Here is a 19,385-nt window from a genome sequence, read left to right on the forward strand (position 1 = left end):
GTGCCGTTATGTTCTGATAGAGAACATTTTTTAAGGACGCGACATCAATTGTGATTCTAGCAATGCGTTCCTTTGCTGCATTAAAGCTACTTTCCACTCGGGTTTGATGTTAAGGATTTATCAAAGTATTGACGACAGAAAATTACCCAAGAACAAATGTTTTCTTAAGGTTTGGACAAAACCCGAATTAGACGCCGGGTTAACTGCATGGCTTCTTCATTCACACCCCCACGTGTGTATATCCGCTAATACAGTTTTACAATAACAAAGGCTAAGGTAAAATTGTGCCTGTAGCATCCTCGTTCATAATTACTTTAACTGGAAATTTTATTACATTAAAAGTTTAAATTTCTGCGACTCCTCTATTGGAGATGGAATGGCGCCAATTAAATGTGCAAACTGTAATACTTTTTCATTTCTTATACTTAGTAGCTTGAATTTAACAAATAACTAAATACATTTTTTTTTTCGCATATTCTGTTTTTGTAACTAATAGATCGTTCTGTGTTAATACGTAAATCATCATTAACAATAACTGTGGCTATGATTTTAAAGGACAGGATCAGAGGAACATTGTGATAATTGTGTCGTTAGCTTTGGTGAGAGCAATGGTAGTTATTTCCTATTAAAACACAATGTAACATTTGATGGGAAAAAAAAGTTTCTTGTGAATTATAATTATTTTAATTTTAATTGTTATTCATTTGTGTGCTTTTAAAATGTTCTGTGTTTTTGAAAAGGGCCTGTGTATGCATTATCATTTCTGTTAACCAAGTGCGTAGTGTTTTTGTATTTAGCATTTTGTTACATGTAATTTTGTTTCATTTTGGCTATACTGTTATGTTAGAGTAGAATTTTCTGGGCTTAGAAGTTTAACTATGTTCAATAAGAATGATTTGAATTATTATCATGCCATATTAAATACTTCTCCAAATGAACTTTACTGTAAGAGCAAAATAAAATAAATATCACTTTTTATACATTAAACATTTTATAATTATATAGATTGCTAATTGGATCTTTGACACATTTATAAGTACTTATTGAATTTGAATATTTACTATTATATTTACTATACATATGTAAAGTAAATGGCACATGTAAAGTGCATTCTAACAATTATCAAGTCTAGAAATAATCTCACTCTGACAAAATATAACCTTGAATTATATTTTCTATGAAATTTCATTTTAATAAGACTCATTGTTTTGAATTGCATGTTTATTTTGTAGAAATGGTGATTTGTGATCCACACCAGGAATAATAGTTAAAAATGGAGATGAGAGATAGTTTATCATGAGCTGTGTAGCAGCTAGCATCATTGGTTCCACTTTGTTCCTGTTAATATTAATTGCTCACATTGGTTTTCTCAGTTCATCCTCTTTCTGTTTTGTTGTCTGAAGGCATGCAGCTAACTAACTCAAAATTGGTTGTAGTGGACATGGATATATTTGTGTATGCTCTGGGATAAACAGGTCTGGGTTACGCTGTTACTGCTGGGTAGGCTTCTGCCTCCCATGATGTTGTAAAGGAAACAGCAGGTGTAAAACATGGATAGACTGATGTGTTAATAATTTCCCATTATATCACTGTACCTCAAGCTGTTTCATGTTAAGCTTTTTCATAATTATAAGCTAGACACCGAAAGTGTAATTTGTTTGTTGTATAGCTTATTTTTTATTGCACACCTTTTATATTTCTGTCAACTGGTAGCACATAAAGTCACCACATGCCATTTTTATTTTATATATATCTATATATATATATTATATATATAGTACTGTATAAATAATATATATATATATTTATATTACAAAGAAATATTCAAATTTGGGTTAAACTTAAGCATGCTGCCCCTTTGAAGATAATCAAGATTATTCTAGTCAATGTGGTTTTAAGTCAGTTTATTTTGTGCTGATTTTATTTTTAATTTTCTGATGTATTCCAAAAATTAAGTTAATCAGTACTTTGGACAATTTTTAACACTTTTGTTGTTTGATTTAAGGTAATGACAATATCAGCAGAAGCCTGTGTATTTAACACTTTAAAAGTCACAGTTCCCGAAGAATTAAAACCTGGATATGTCATTCATAATGGTAAAGCATTTCTTGTGCCTTTTTCTTACATTTTTGATGGGTACATTATAAAAAAACAGTCAAATCCACATTATCATTTAAATTGGTTTCAATAGATACTGTAGGTGGTCATAAAGCTTATGAGGAAGGAACTATTTATTACTTTTTAAAAAACTGGTTTATGGGATTTTTTTTATTACAACAGAACTATAGTAATTGTTTATCAAATTCATTTTAATAATTTAATATATGGTCATAAAATGTTTAACATTCAATTTTCCTATTTTCTCATTTTGACAGTCTTATGCTATTTTGTTGAAACATAAAGGTGTTTACTTAATGTAATTTATACCAAATTGTACACCCTTTATTACTACACAGACCTTTTTGCATACAAATAATTACTTTTATTTTGTTTTGTGTAGTGGATTTAAAAAGTTGCTTGAAAAATAGTGACTTTACTATACAATTAAGCGACCCTAACTTTGCAGTTCAACCAAGTGGCCTTCTATATGTAAATACCATGACTAATATACCATCTGAAGGAAGGAATTTGACAATAACAGTTCAAAATGAAGAAACAAATATGAAGAATGACATTTATGTAATTTTGTTAGCAGAAGACCACAAGGTAAGGCGCTCCTAAATGTTATAACACTGAATGTAAAACAAGATGTGACTGATTTAAAAATGATGTAAAATCATAATAAAAACTATTAATTACTTAAACTTAGAGGGAAAGTTTTAATAGTCCATTTTTACTTTTGGTCATTTAAAATGTGAAATGAGAAATAGAAGATTGAATTTTAAGTAACATTTCAGGAAAGTATTTGTTCAACATTTTAATTTGGTTTCTGCTATTATTTTTAGCAAACCAAATTAGCCTTCACAGTCCTAATTAGTAAAAGCAGATGGAAAGTGAATATAAATTTAAATTATTTTGTAGAGGGCCATATGAATTAAAATTAGAGCTCACTAATAATTTTAATTTGAAATGCTACAAAAAGATTTACTGAAATAGTTGCTCAATGACACAGTAATACCTGAGCAGTGAAATCCTCTTTAACACTAAGAATGTGTTACCTATATTAAAGACATGTTTATCTATTTTATGCTTTATTTACCCTAAAGGTGCAAAAACGAGCATTGTTAAAGCGAGTAAAAAGAAAATGGAGACCATTGCCTTTCTCCATTAAAGAGAATGCATTACCACCATTTCCACAGGAAGTTCAACAGGTAGTTTTTTTTTTTTAAAGATTTTTACACTGATATTCAGCATTTCAGCAATGTAAAATGTATGTTAAATGTAATTTTTATAATAATTTTTACTAATTTCATTGTTAGTGGGAATTATTTGCATTTGTAATCATTTGAATGTTATTTTAAATTATTGACAAAAGTTAGGAAAAATTAACAATTTTCATCTATAATTAGATATAATAAAACACAATATTAATTAAATCGCCAAATAATACCTCTCTAGATTCAGACTTGACTTATCTGGTTTTAAAGAAACTTTGGTACAAGTTTACTTTTGATTATTAAAAAATATAGACAAATAGTCGTTAAAATCAGTGTAGATATATTTTAAAAATGCATTGTTTTTTGCCTTATCTCTAGATCCAATCAGACGCTTCGCAGAAGTATAACATCACTTATAAAATATATGGAATGGGAGTGGATAAACCTCCTGTTAAACTGTTCTCTGTGATACCTGAAACTGGAATGATACTTATTCATAGATCTGTTGATCGAGAAGAAATTCCACAATACAAAGTAAGTTTTGTTGCAAGAATGTTAAATAGACTGAATTAATATTATTGTAATTTTTATTTTAATTAAATATTACAACATTTATGTAAAAGAGCTTTTTTAAGCTGTCAAAAGTTTATGAGAGTAAGCAGAGTATTGTTATTTGTGCTGCATTTTGTTAAGAAAGGGTACTGGACAAATACTGTATACAGTACATAAACATAGTTGAACTATGGAGTGAAAAAATCTGTTAAATAATAAATGTGTTGTAACTGACCCAAATATTGAAACTCAAATCAGAATAAACAGTCAGTCATTGTCCAACCCGCTATATCCTAACACAGGGTCATGGGGGTCATATCATATGTGTTTACAAAGTGTGTTTTAATAAGTTTACATGTGTTTAAACCGTGTGGGAGCGGTATTTAAAGGCTTAAACTATAAAAAAAAAATGTATTTATATAGTCTTTCTATATAGCTGCAGGAGTTAGGGCACATGGCACACATCTCTTAGAAACTGAACTTAATGTAGCTTTCCATAATAATTTGTCATGTATCCTTCGTCTTTATACAGCGTACATGGCAGCTTTGTATTAGGCTATTCCGTTTTACAGTTTTCAGTCCCCAGTTTTAATTATATCTCAAAAGCGTCTTTATGTATTGTACAAAATAATTAACAAATAAACAGATAAAATACAGAACAAGGGTATTGATGCCCCATATAAATATATGGATACAATTGTTTGGTATTTGCTATTTGGCATACTGTATTAATCCATGAGGGAAAATTATGTTTTTGCATGACCTTTAGAGGACTGTGAGAAATACTCCATGATAATCAGAGAGTCATGTCAGTGGCCCTAACATTTCTATCAATTAGAATATACATATTTTAAGAAGTCATATCACATCATACTCCTATACGCAATCATCAGAACTTGTACTTCTGACCAGCACCATGTAGAACAATCACTTCTTATGACATATATGCACTTGGAGGCAGTGCGTATGCAGCACTAATATAGCCATTTTATCTTGTGAGTTGTGCTAACAGTGTGCTTTAAACCAGTTTGCCATCCCACAATAAAAGAACACTACAGCTTGTTAGTTAAGAGAATGGAAGGCAAAGGAAGATTATTCAAAGGAGATGCACTGTTCCATTGAAATGTGAACATTTTCAGGATCATGGTGTCAGCAATTTCTGTCAATTCCTGCACACTCGTATCACTGAGACCAAGGCAAGCACAAATAGCTCCTTTTTATTTATTTCCTGTGAAAGTCTCAACCAAACGGGCTGCTGTCACTCAGGCGTCTAGCCTGGCCCAGCCTGTGACATGCCTGCAGACAACTGACTTAGCGCAAAGTCAATAAAGAACTGTCTGTTAACTGTTACTATACCTTCATGCACATCATGCACATATTTTATTTTCATCCATCCCCCAACGATTTTAATTTTCAGGATTTCTGGAGGTAAAAAGAGTTAATTACAAGGTCCTAGAGCCCTGGGATCCTTCATATCTCATACCTTGTAAGATTTATAAACCTGTACAGATTTACTCTTAATCAGTATTCAAAAGGATTTTTATTTGTATATTTGAAAAAAAAGGAGTTTAAACAACACCTGCCCAACTGAAGAATACTGTATATTCAAAACACGGGACTGTGAAAATTAAACTTGCAGATAACTGGAAATTGACCATTTTTACCAAGGACAGCATTGAACAATAATAAGTAAAGTATGGTAATGACAGTGTCATAGTTTTCAATATGCAGTTTTACAAATTTGAATTAACAGCCAAATGAAAGTGAAATTCTTTATTCAGCTTGCACTGTATATGGCTAACATTATTCTTTCCTGTATTCTTCATATGTGTGAAAACAGCCACAGAAGGGGTTTCTCATTGTTGGAACAGTAAAAGAATACAACTAACATCACATTAAAAACTTCTAGCATTAGTATAGTGATGATTCAGCCCAATGAGAGTAGAGTGGATAATATTTTTATACATTGGTATATTTATTTAAATCATCTTACAATTATGATGTTACAATTTTGTATAATCTTTCATAAACTAAATTAGCTAACTGTCCTAATATGGTTTTTCCCATATGTAAATGGCTAATATTGAACTATTTGCAAGTTATTGTACTTGAAATTTCAGTTTGCTCCAAATGTATATACATCTGTGTGCCACAATACTCACTGTCTGTAATATAATATCCAAAGTGTCACTTTGGATAAACATATTTCTGGTTTCTTTTCTGCTGTTCAGTTCTGGGCGCAAGCACTAACGCGAGATGGTCAAATTCGGGACAGCGTCCTTGACATTATTGTTAATGTTGAAGATGACAACGATAACACTCCAATGATTCCAGCAGGACTAGTTATATATGTACCAGAACATTCTCCATCTGGTAATAAACATTTGTTGTACATACATACTCTTGGTTAAATGTTCATTTATATTCTTTTTGTTTGTAAGAGTAAATTCATATACTATACCCCACTCCTAAACTTTGAAAACTTTTCTGATGTATTAACTTTCTTGGTGAACAGTCAGATCCTAAGCAATTGTTAATTTTTTCAAGCTTTTAATTGAACTTTCTGCCATTTAATCCAGTGAATATTAATACATATGTTTAGCATGCACGGTAATGCCTTTAAAAAATGTCTCAGTCAAAAGAAATGTTTAGAACATGGAAAATGCCTCTTAATAATTTAAGCAGTAAGTAGCTGAAAATATCACTTCTATTTCTATGATCATTTGACAGATTATTTCTATTGTAAATACTATATACTAAATACTTCAATCATATTATAAACTGAGATTACAGTGAATAAACCTCCAAATGATATTGTCATGTAGTTTTCTCTCTAATGGAGAAAAAACAGTAAATTCTTATGAAAAACTGTATGCAAAATCTTTACAGATGGCAAATCAACTATGCTTACCTACTTAATTATCTTCCTGATTATCTGAGTATTTAAGATAGATAGATAGATACTTTATTAATCCCATTGGGAAATTCACATAATCCAGCAGCAGTATACTGATACAAAAAACAATATTAAATTAAAGAGTAATATTTGTACTGTTCATTATCAATTGGCCTGTTCTAATTGATCATTACAGTTTTCTCTATACTCAGTGTTTAAATGAAATACTCCGCAGAATACTAAAGTTTAATTTTATCCCAAATTTTATCAACTACTTTGATTTTGATACCATTAATTAATACCTTTGAAAAATATATTTAATGAAGTTGTTGGCTGTTTTCATTTATTAGCTCTTTACTGATGCAGCTGTGTATCAGGACTAGGTTTGTGAAAGAATGGATGTAACTCTAAAATAAGCTACCAAACTATGGGGGTTCCATTGAATGTTTTTGTACACATCATTATTGTATGTTTGGAAGTTTGGATATACCTTGTTTGTGTTGGCTTTTATAATTAGCGTACTTTTTTGTAATAGACTGAACTTCAGGCTGGTCAGTGGTACACTGGTTAGTACTGCTGTGTTACTACTCCAGGAGAATGGATAATTCCTTAAAATCCTTATGTCTCTGTGGGTTTTTCTCTGGGTCTGCAGTTTTCCTTTCATATCCCAAAGGGGTGCCTTATAGGTTAGATGAAGTCTAGGGTGCTCACCCGGTGATGGACTGGCAACCCATTCAGGCTTGGTTCTTGCCTTGTATCCAGCGTAGCTAAGACAGTTTGCAGCAAAATACTAAAATTGGATTAAATAGATTCAGAAGGATGGTTGGATTTTTTCATTATCCTTCCTGCAAAATTGAGATGTGGAGAGTTGTTGTTACTCTTAATTTTTTTTTTTTTGCATTATTCTCAGGCAAATCTGATAAATTTTTCTTGTTCTATTTACAGTGTTTTATTACCTGGTTATATGGGTGCTTCATACTCCTTGTATTTAATATTAATTATTTACAGAGCATCATTTTGAATCTCTCAAGTATAATATCTTAACTTTCCAAACTATTGTTTTCTTGCTGTGATACTTTGGGAGAATGAATGAATACAATCTTTTCTTTTTCTAAATACAGGTACCGTAGTAGGGCAGGTAAAAGGGACTGACAGAGATGAAGAGGATACGCTCCATACTAAGCTTAAATACAGAATTATTTCAGAAAATAACAAACTGTTCTATATTCATCCTGAAACAGGAGTGGTCACCACAATGTCAAATGCTCTTGACAGAGAGGTCAGTTTTTCATTTATTTAACTTTAAGACTTTATTCTAAAATCAAAAGTGCCAAAACAATGTACAGTCTAAAATAATTTTCTTAAATGATTCGCATTGTGAAATGGCAATTAGTATTGTAGTTCAGCATGCATAATAGTTAAATTTCCTGCTTTTTCTGCCTTTTTATGTAAATATTTTCTTAAACGAATAGCATATTAAAATTTAAAATGTCTTTTAGGTTAAAGATGCCTATGAATTGCTGATTGAAGTAAGAGATATGAATGGTGAGATTTATGGAAGATCAAGTACAGGCAATGTAACAGTCAAATTAAGCGATATAAATGACAATCCACCAGTATTTAAATCTCAATCTGTAAGTTAAACAATTTATAGATTTATTACAAGCTACTTGTGATTATGTTAAATTCTGTTGAATAATACCATAAGCTAAAATAAAAATTGTGCTTTAAAATCAAAATGAATATCTAGTTTTATTTAAAAAATCCACTGAATGTTTTTGTCATATTTCAAAGTGCATATAACATAGCATAGCTCACCACTCATGTTTTTAAAAGTTACTCATTAAAAATACATAAAAATAATCAATTAATCAATATTTAGTAAATCCCAGAATACATGTTTCAAGGGGGAAGGTTTTCATGAAGTATTGTTAACATTACGAGGAAAATTTAATAATGTAATTTGTAAAAAGCCTAATCCTTCCACTGATGGTTCTAGTATTAGAAAATCTTTACTCATAAATTATAAGATGTACATTTATGGATATACTGCTAATAATAGAAATATTTTTTATTACTTATCAGAAGTATTGGCACTGACAAATATTACGGTTATTATGGCAGTACTATAATATTTAGGCTGATCAGGGAGGACTGCACTTACAAAAATAGTTTGGCTTCAGCTTATGAATCTAACAATCACGATAGCAGGATTTTTATTACATAGAATATCATGTCTGGTGCTCATGAAGCTTTTGCCTTTTTAATTAGTATGTTTTACAAAGTGCTCAGAATGATGTACTCCTCATTGTACATATCCTCGTTCTATAAGGTCCACTTGACTATTTTAATATGAGTGGCATGTCTGATTTTCATTTGTTTCTTTTATGATTTAAGTACCTTTATAAAACAGTACTGGTCCTTTTGCATTTCATTAAATATAAATTGAGAAAAATCTTGCATTTCTTTTGTTTTCTTTATATACAAAACTGTATGAGTCTCCTTTTTTGTACAGGTATAAATATGATTATACAGTACATTATGTGATGACACTGTTTCATTTTCATGTTATATAGTATAAGACAAGTATTGAAGAAAATAAGAACACTACTCTGTTGCTCAGAATTCCTGTTGAAGACAAGGATTTGATAAACACTTCAAACTGGAAAGCTAAATTTGTAATAAAAAAAGGAAATGAAAATGGAAATTTCTATATTGAAACAGATCCTGTTACAAATGAAGGGCTGCTATATGTCATTAAGGTGAGTAGTGCATAGCAGCTATGTGCTATTAAGGTATGGTTAATAAGGCTATTGTTCTGCTTTTTTATCATGTTTTAGTTATTATGGTGTCATTGTGTTTAAAGGATAGAAGAAATCACTACTGTTAACAATTTCTTAATGTAAGGCACGTGTGCACTTTTTAATCTGACTTCCGTGCGCAGTGCAAAAAATGGTTTTAGTTCCATTTCTGCAGACACACAGGAATGCAACAGTTTCTCAGATGAAATGCAGTAATGCATTTTACTAAATACAGAATTAGTACACATAAGGGCACAGACTTATTTAAACACACATGAAAAGTGATTTACATAAATAGAAACCAACAATAATTGTCCATTAATTAATTGCTAAACCATGGCCAGTTGATAGCAGAGGAGAGAAAACTAAAATTCCAGTCAGCAGCATCCATAGACAAAATTAACCTCCTGGATTTTGTGGTCAATTATAAAAGAGAAAGTCAAAGACAGAGTCAAGACACAGCCATAAATCTGGACACCTTGGCCAACTACATGCCCACCATCTCATGGGCATTCTGTTGCAGAATCTGCTAGACTGAAGTAGTGAGCCTTCAGCCTGAATTTAAAAGCTGAAAGTGAAGGAGCATCTCTGTTTCAGGGCCTGTGACTAAAAGATTGATCTCCCACTGTTATTTTATGAATCCATTGAATGTTCAATAGGCCAACATCTTGAACTCTTAATGTGCACTCTTGTTTGTAAGTAATAATAAGTTCAAATACTTTAGGTAAACAGGACCTTGGTCGTTTGAAATCAACCCTAAGCTTCAATGGGGAAGCAGGTGTAAGGAACTGAATTTTTGTGTTCATACTTTCTAGCATTTTGAATTAACTGAAAGCTGCTTAAAGAATGATGTGAACAGCCAGTGAATAACAAGTTGCACTAGAAGTAAATACAATAATGAATTTCTCGGTATACTACGTACTGTATTTAGAAAATGTCTTCATTTTCCAACATTTTTGAGATGGAAAAAAATAGGGTTTTGTAAAATGTGCTTTTAAAGACAAGTTGTTGTCAAAGATATCTCCAAAACTACGTTTATTCAGTAAACCTAATGTTTATTCCCAATGTTGGTAGAATAAGGTGTAAAACATTTGTGTATTAAGGCTTAACCCAGAGAGTAGGGGTATATTGTGTTTTTTTGTCAAATCTGGATGCTAGTGGCAGATCATATAGTACTGTATGATGTCTGTCTTTCAACAAGGACAGGGTTCATTTAATTATTTTTGAATGAAAGCAAAATGTGGTAATATGACTCTCCATTAATTTTAATTTTAAATTTTTTAGGTATCTGCTTTTTTCTGTACAATTTCTAAAATTAAACAAGGTGCATTTTTATTGCATTGGCTTTAGGTTTTCGTTCGGGGTGGCATCTGGTGTTGTGGCTATGTTACAGAACCTTGTTGGTTCATGAATTAGCAGTTGAATAACTACCATGATAGACGATAAGACTAGGTGTTACTCAGTGTTTCAAATAAAATGCTGTCATAATTATTACAGTATAGAAATAGAAATGAAGAATTTTACTAATGTATACTGTAAATGCTTTTTATTCTTCAGTACATTGTGCATGTTTATTAAATACATACTATGAACTTCAGTGGTTACGCATATATGAAATATTATATATATTTGTTTGAATTAGATAAATGATTACTCAAGGTATAGTGGAAACTTCACAGCTGACTTATTTAATGCTACTTTCAAAAACCTAAATAAAGAAAATCAAAGTCTTCTTTCTGACAGAAAATTTGCCAAGTTTTTAATAGCCTGAATATGTATTACAGCCACTGGACTATGAGAAGACCAGCAAGATAGATTTGGAAATCACAGCTGAAAATGAAGCAAAATTAGTTGGGACAGGCACCTGGTTTAGTGTTCCAGTGACTGTCAATGTAATCGATGTAGATGAGGGACCAGAATTTGAAGTACCTGTTATGAAGTTCCGTATTAAGGAAAATGAGCCAAATGGAACATTGATTGGCACCTACAGAGCTTTTGATCCAGAATCAAAGACTGCCAATGGAATGAAGTATGTATGAACCTATTTCTTGAAATTTAAAAATTTATTTCAAACAAATGCTAAGATCCTACCAGCTGTTACCTCATTCTTTATATAATTAATAATTTTTTTCTTCTTTTTATTAAAATAGATATTACAAAATATCAGACCCAGCTTCGTGGATTAATATTGAACAGAGCTCAGGTGCTATCAAGGTTGCTAATACCATGGACAGAGAATCATCATTTGTAAAGAATGATGAGTATAACATTACAGTGAAAGCTGTTGATCCAAGTAAGTGAAAAGCATTTTTTTTCCATTGTAAACTTGTTTTCAGATTCATGTTTTTCATGTTAAACTTTCTGTGCATTTTTGGAATCTAAATATTTTTTGATCATTATCGCAGTGACCATAACTAGCTTGTTTTGTATGGCTGTGGCTAATTTGTTCAGGCTGAAGGCTCTGTTTGAGTTTGAGGAATGTAGAGGAATATAACAAGTTTTTCCAAGAAGACTTTAGTGTTAGTACCTTTTACCCCGTTTCTTTCTCTACACTTGGGTTTGTATTTTTGTTTTGTCAGCTCATGTTGTTTCATCTCACAGTATAAGGCACCTACTTGCCTCTTTGATCTTCATTATTGCCTGTTCTAATTTCGTGCCTTGTCCCTTTTGGTGCTCTCTCTTACACAGCTTGTTCAATTTCCCTGAGACTCATAGCAACTGCATTTTAGTTATCCCCACATAGATGGAATCTTCTATTACCCTAACTGATCATTGAATTACAGTGTAGGAAATTGTACTAATAAAACTGATAAGAAATGCAGGAATCACAACAAAATAAAAAGAAGAATCTATTATAATAGACTATAATTTATAGCAATTAATAGATGTCCAGAAAATTAGTGCAACAGGCAGCATTACTATTGCACACTACTTGCATCAGATTCCTTTCCATGTTGGGGTCACTTAGTTTCAATTTCAATTTCTACTTAAAAGTTTAGAGACATTCTTTGAGGAAGTTTTTTAGAAAGTCTACATTGCTCTTGTTTTAAACATTTGATAATAGGCTGGCATTCAATCTAGGTTAGGATTCTGTCATATAGTGGTACAATGAGAGTAAATCAATAATTATTCACACTGTTTTTAAATTTGTTAGCACTACAGTAAATAATATAACACAGTTTCCTTGCATTTCAATGTACATAGTTAAGCATTCCAGCCATACATGCACTGAAGTTGACGACCTCTTAAAGCATCTTGATAAGTGGACCAAACTGATGATAATTCATGGGCGTGTGTAAACATCAAATTCCAGACTTTGAAGCATTTCAATAGTATGGGCAACAGTGAGCATTACAGTTTTTTAGGGATCCTAAAACAGCTGGGGAAATTCACCCAATATCTAACTGTGAAGGACAAGCTGCTGATAGACCTGCTCTCAACAAAAAAAAAAAAAAGTGGTATTGGGGCAGTGCCTTTATCCAACTAAAAATGAGCTGTTCTCCCCATCTATGCCGACATTGTACAACTCTTAAGGAGCGAAGCAGTCAACTGACACATTTTCATTTGACCTTTGTCTTACTGCAGATTAATAAAGGTCCTTGGAGGCCCATGGCAAATGCTGCCCGCTCATTGTCTCAAAGGTATGCTCAAGCTGAAAAAGAAGCCTCCCTATAACCTGAGGACGTGAACAGATCAGGGCCTTTCTTGTAGCTTGACACTTTCATATAGAGACAGACCATAGGCATTTAGTAGGTCTTTAAGCAACTCAAAGACTTTCTTAGTTCCTGCCCAGAATCCAGACATTATTTCTCAAGCCTAAGAGGTACTCTTATCAGATAAGTCATGTTCCAAGCAATCCATTGCTAACAGCACACATCCTCTCATGCACCAATGAGAAATAGTGAGTACATAAGTAAATCAGACAATTACTTCATGGAAAATATCAATATTTGTTTGGATGTTGTAGTGGGCAATTGCCTTAACAATTGAAAATATCTGAATGAGTTCTGTAAGCAGCTCCAAGCAGACAGAATATGTTCTCGGGTAATGACACTACAGGATTTCAGAATGGCTTGTTGGACCACAATAGACTTGTGTCACAGTACTGGCCAGAGATGGCATCCTTTACAATTCAACATGGTCTCCTACTGACATGCCTAACAGTGTGGTCCTCAATTTTCTGGACATAGCTTTTCTCTGTTAGCAAATACATATGGGTTCCAATACATTAATAGTAGCTCAAAGTTTGCTCATGGTAGCAGAGAGGAAGCACCATATCCAGAATATCAAAAATGCTTAATAAAGTATAAAATCCTTACTTGACACTCCTTGCATATAGAGTATCCCCACTGGCTAATGGCTACAGCCCTGGACAGTTACTTATGGGGTGCAGACTTCCCAACATTCCTTTTATTTGTTATAGTCACCAAAGAGAAAATGAGGAGAACTAATGGCGGACATCCAAAATAGACACTGAGCTCATAAAGATGAGTTCACTTTTGCTAAGAGAGAAGCTGTGGGTCACTGATACTAGGGATTGTGATATCAGTATATCCTTCTCTAAGCTCTTACTTTGTTGAAGGGCACAGCAAGGTGCTGTGAGGAGAATAAGAAATCTTCTTCTGCCTATTCAAACAGTTTAGAGGGCAAAAAAAGTAGGTGATCACTTTTCCAGAGTTCAGTCACTATCCAGTGTCATTTGGACAAGGAGTGGAAGGAAGGTGATTAAACTATAATGACTGGACTTACACAGTTAAGTTTTTTTAAAAAGGTTCTTTCACAAGAAAAACAGTGCATTTTTGTTTAAGTAGAGTATTTCATTGAGTATTGTAAGTTGCAAGTATTGTTTGAATACTGTGTATTTCCCCTGGAGAAAAATAAAGATTTATCTATCTATTGAAATATTTGCATATCTTTTATGAGGAAGAAGATTTAAAAACTGTTTCATTCCAAAGCTTTTTGTATACCGGTAATTATTATTTATGTTGCATCTTGATCTTAAGAGAGGGAGATGTGGTGGTATCTAGTTTTTGAATCAGTTATACTGGTTAATATGGTGTTAATGTAAATTATCACTGAGAAAGCAGAGATTCACTAAAGGAAAAAAGATTGGAGCCCACCCGGAAATAGGAGTTGCATGTATGCTCAAGTCTGTATAAGCATTCTTTACTTTCTGATTACCTTGCAGTGGTGAATCCTTTAAAATGCTACCAAGCATCCATGTCTCCAATATACTGACCACACTTATTAATTAATAACAAGCATTCTAAATCATGGCGCTTTTTGACTTTTAAATTGAATAATTTTAATCATAGAGTTCTTAGCCTTGATATGAAATTATAATGGGCGCTAATTCTACCACTGTTTTCTTTATTTAAATGGATTTTATAATAATTTTAAATGTTTGCACAAGTATATGTTTTCTTTTTATTAAAAATTGTCTTTTTTTCACTAATAGGCTTAAAATCTGGAACAGGAACAGTTGTTATTCAGATTGAAGATGTCAATGACAACGTCCCAAGGTTCACTTTAAAAGACTTCTCAATTTGCCAAGGAGGAGGACAGTTGGGCTATGTGGATATTAATGCACAAGACCTGGATGCAGTACCTAACTCAGCTCCTTTTGTATTTGAAATTCCAGATAATAAAGATGGAAACTGGAAGATAATAAATGTAAAAGGTATGAATCAAAAGCATTACCTCCATCAAATGGTCTCTTTTAATGGGACTCTTCTAACCAAAATTGTAGTGCATCTTTATTCCATCAGTGTTGTATCTTTGTGTTGGAAACTTTAAATATCTGAAATGCCAAAATAAAAGAATTCTTTCCCATATTTACCCTTATTTGTTTACAGACAGTAAATTGTTTTTTTCTGAAAATGTAAAATACATGATCTATGTTACCAACATCCAGGTGTCTTCTGTGCAGGACATATACAACACCCATGACTTCTGAAAGGCAAACGCTATTTTTAAAGACTGCGGCAATTTCAATATTTTTTTTCTGGAAAACTGTACAGGACCATTCATGCTCATACCACTAGATTAAGTGAGAGTTTCTATATTTAGTTTGTAAGATTATCGAACTTCTAGTCATAATAGCAAGTTATCTGTGTCAGTGACTCTGAACCTTTCTGATCTTGGGATCCCTTTTTATCTATGTTTGTTTCAGTAATTACTTTTTTATTAGTGGTCATTTCATTGCAAACTAGCCAGTATTTTTATTTTAAATTCACTTCTTCTTCTTTCGGCTGCTCCCATTAGGGGTTGCCACAGCGGATCATCTCTTTCCATATCTTCCTGTCCTCTGCATCTTGCTCTGTTACACCCATCACCTGCATGTCTTCTCTCACCACATCCATAAACCTTCTCTTAGGCCTTCCTCTTTTCCTCTTGCCTGGCAGATCTATCTTTAACATCCTTTTCCCAATATACCCAGAATCTCTACTCTGCACATATCCAAACCAACACAATCTCGCCTCTCTGACTTTGTCTCCCAACTGTCCAACCTGAGCCAACCCTTTAATGTACTCATTTCTAATCCTTTCCATCCTCGTCACACCCAATGCAAATCTTAGCATGTTTAACTCTGCCACTTCCAACTCTGTCTCCTGCTTTCTGGTATTCTGCCTTGTTCTTACTGACTTTCATTCCTCTCCTCTCAAGATCATATCTCTACTTCTCCAGGGTCTCCTTAATCTGCTCCCTACTCTCGCTAGAGATCACAATGTCATCAGAAAATATCATGTCTGATATCATCTGTCAGCCTGTCCATCACCATTGCAAATAAGAATGGGCTCAGAGCCGATTCCTGATGTAATCTCACCTCCACGTTGAATGCATCCATCACTCCCACCGCAGACCTCACCACTGTCACACTTCCCTCGTACATATCCTGTACTTCTCTGCTACTCCCGACTTCCTCATACAATACCACAACTCCTCTCCAAGCACCCTGTCATATGTTTTCTCCAGGTCCACAAAGACACAATGCAACTTCTTCCGGTCTTCTCTATACTTCTCCATCAACCCCCTCAGAGCAAACATTGTATCTCTTGTGCTCTTTCTTGGCATGAAACCATACTGCTGCTCACTAGTTATCACCTCCCTTCTTAACCTAGCTCCCATAACTTCATGCTGTGGCTCATCAATTTTATCCCTCTGTATTTACTACAGCTCTGCACATCCCCCTTATTCTTATAAATCGGTACCAGTACACTTCTTCTACACTGCTCAGGCATCCTCTTGCATTCCAAGATTCCATTAAACAATCTGGTTAAAAACTCCACTGCCATCTCTTTTAAGCACCTCCATGCTTCCACAGGTATGTCATCTGGACCAACGGCCTTTCCATTCTTCATTCTCTTCATAGCTGTCCTTCCTCCTTGCTAATCCACTACACTTCCTGATTCACTATCTCCACATCATCTAACCTTCTCTCATTCTTTTCATTCATCAGCCTCTCAAAGTACTCTTTCCATCTTCTCAACACACCCTCCTCGCTTGTGAGTATGCTTCCATCTTTATCCTTTATTAGCCTAACCTGCTGCAGATCTTTCCCAGCTCGGTCCCTCTGTCTAGCCAAACGGTACAGGTCCTTTTTTCCCTCCTTAATGTCCAACCTCTCATACAACTTATCATATGCCTTTTCTTTAACCTTCACCACCTCTCTTTTCACCTTGCACCTTATCTCCTTGTATTCTTGTCTACTTTCTACATTTCTCTGACTATTCCACTTCTTCACCGTCCTTTTCCTCTGTATACTCTCCTGTACTTCCCCATTCCACCACCAGGTTTCCTTTTTCTCCTTCCTCTGTCCAGATGTCATGCCAAGCACCCTTCTTGCTTTCACTCTTACTACTTCTGCTTAAGTTGCCCAGCTGTCTGGTAACTCTTCATTGCCACCCAGTGTGTCTTACCTCCTCCCTAAACTCAAGCTTGCAGTCTTCCTTTTTCAACTTCCACCATTTGATCATTGGCTCTGCCCTCACTCTTCTCCTCTTCTTGATCTCCAACGTCATCCTACAGACCACCATCCTATGCTGTCTAACTACACTTTCCCCTGCCACCAATTTGCAGTCTTTAATCTCCTTCAGATTGACTCTTCTGCATAGGATATAATCTACCTGTGTGCTTCTTTCTCCACTCTTGTACATCACCCTATGTTTCTCCCTCTTCTTAAAATATGTATTCACCACAGCCATTACCATCATTTTTGCAAAATCCACTATCATCTGACCTTCTTCATTCCTCTTCTTGATACCATACCTGCCCATTACTTCCAATTTCCAGCTTCATAATCATTACTCTGTCTGACACTCTTTTCACTTCCAAAACACTCTTGACATACTGTTCCTTCAGAATAACCCTTACCCTATTTCGCATCCCATCCACACCATGATAGAACAATTTGAATCCACTTCTGATCCACCTGGTCTTAGTCCCCTTCCATTTAGTCTCTTGCACGCACAATGTATCAACCTTCCTTCTGTCCTTCATATCGGCTAACTCTCTCTCCTTACCGGTCATACTGCCAGCAATTAAAAGTTCCTACCCTCAATTCCACTCTCTTTACCTTCCTTCTCTCCTCTTTCCTCCAGACACATCTCCCCCCATTCTTCTACTTTGGCCAACAGTAGCCCATTTCCGCCAGAATTCTGTTGGCTAACAGTACTGGTGACGGCCATTGTTAACCCGGGCATTGACTGATCCGGTATAGAAATTTGGATTGTTGTCCGCATGTTAATCTGGCAAAATTTTACACTGGATGCCCTTTCTGACGTAACCCTCCCCATTTATCCAGGTTTGGGACTGGCACAAAGAAACATATTGGTTTGCATATCCCCTATAGCAGGGTTTTTATTCTAAAATTCACTCATTGTTATATAATTGTAAATACTGTAAATATCTTTTAAATCTGTAAATACATTTTCAATATATAAATATAATGTACAGTATATAATAGATGAACTATGCATGGTACTCCTCCCTGAATTAATCTTACAAAGGTTGTTTTTAACAATTAATTAAATTTAGTATCTTCACATTTATTTTCTGTTTAATGGGAAACCAGAGCTTGTCTTACTTTCACAAGTTAGTCAAAATTGAAAATAAGTGAAGTAGGTAGAGTTCTGTGGTCCACCTCAACTTCCAGCTTATTCCTGTTTTTTTTCTGATGTTGAGTCAGACCAGGAAATTCAGTCTCACAAAGATAAATGGTATTGAAGGGCAAAAGTACTATGATTGCATGAAAAACAAGTGCAGGACATTCATTTCAACCAAATCATGGAAGACTTCTCTCTTCTTCTCCTTCCTTTCTCTCCTCTGTGAAATAATCACGAAGCCAAGTGTGCAGTTATCCAAATGCTGACAAATCACTTTTTTATCAGTGGATGTTCATAGTTTGTCATATTTTGTAGTTGATTACAAAGGTTGGGCAGGTCTTCCAGTGGACATATACTTAGTCCATAATATGAGCTTTACCTTGAAGGCTTTGATTTTACTTTGCTCGAATGGGTTATGGCCTTTCCCTTGCAGTGACACATTGAGTTTGTTGAGATGTTTAAAAATGCACAGTCAAATTGGAATTATTTTCCTTGAGCAAAGGTGCCAATTTACTCTTCAGCTCATACACTTGTGACAGTACTCAAACCTCTGGAAAGCCAGCAAAAACTTGAATGAAAAAGTGATGTACATGCTCACTGCCCATCTTATGACAAAATGCCCAACAGTATTTTGGCAATATTCTTCATATAATTTACAAACTATACTAAAGTTGAATGAGTCACCATTACAAATACTTGCATGAACTTCCAGTAC

General features: G+C 33.9%; 1 protein-coding gene across 1 annotated transcript in view; it reads left to right on the forward strand.

The window, feature by feature from the left end:
* Positions 1–19,385, forward strand: part of dsc2l (desmocollin 2 like) — a 28,246-nt gene that overhangs the window by 1,297 nt on the left and 7,564 nt on the right. The window contains exons 2-12 of the mRNA XM_039754668.1: positions 2,006–2,096; positions 2,501–2,706; positions 3,207–3,311; positions 3,696–3,851; positions 6,101–6,242; positions 7,887–8,044; positions 8,265–8,399; positions 9,342–9,527; positions 11,351–11,595; positions 11,717–11,859; positions 15,025–15,246. Of these exons, the coding sequence (XP_039610602.1) occupies positions 2,006–2,096; positions 2,501–2,706; positions 3,207–3,311; positions 3,696–3,851; positions 6,101–6,242; positions 7,887–8,044; positions 8,265–8,399; positions 9,342–9,527; positions 11,351–11,595; positions 11,717–11,859; positions 15,025–15,246 (1,789 nt within the window). The remainder of the gene's footprint in view (positions 1–2,005; positions 2,097–2,500; positions 2,707–3,206; positions 3,312–3,695; positions 3,852–6,100; positions 6,243–7,886; positions 8,045–8,264; positions 8,400–9,341; positions 9,528–11,350; positions 11,596–11,716; positions 11,860–15,024; positions 15,247–19,385) is intronic.

Source organism: Polypterus senegalus, chromosome 5 (genome assembly GCF_016835505.1).
Source record: "Polypterus senegalus isolate Bchr_013 chromosome 5, ASM1683550v1, whole genome shotgun sequence".
NCBI lineage: Eukaryota > Metazoa > Chordata > Cladistia > Polypteriformes > Polypteridae > Polypterus > Polypterus senegalus.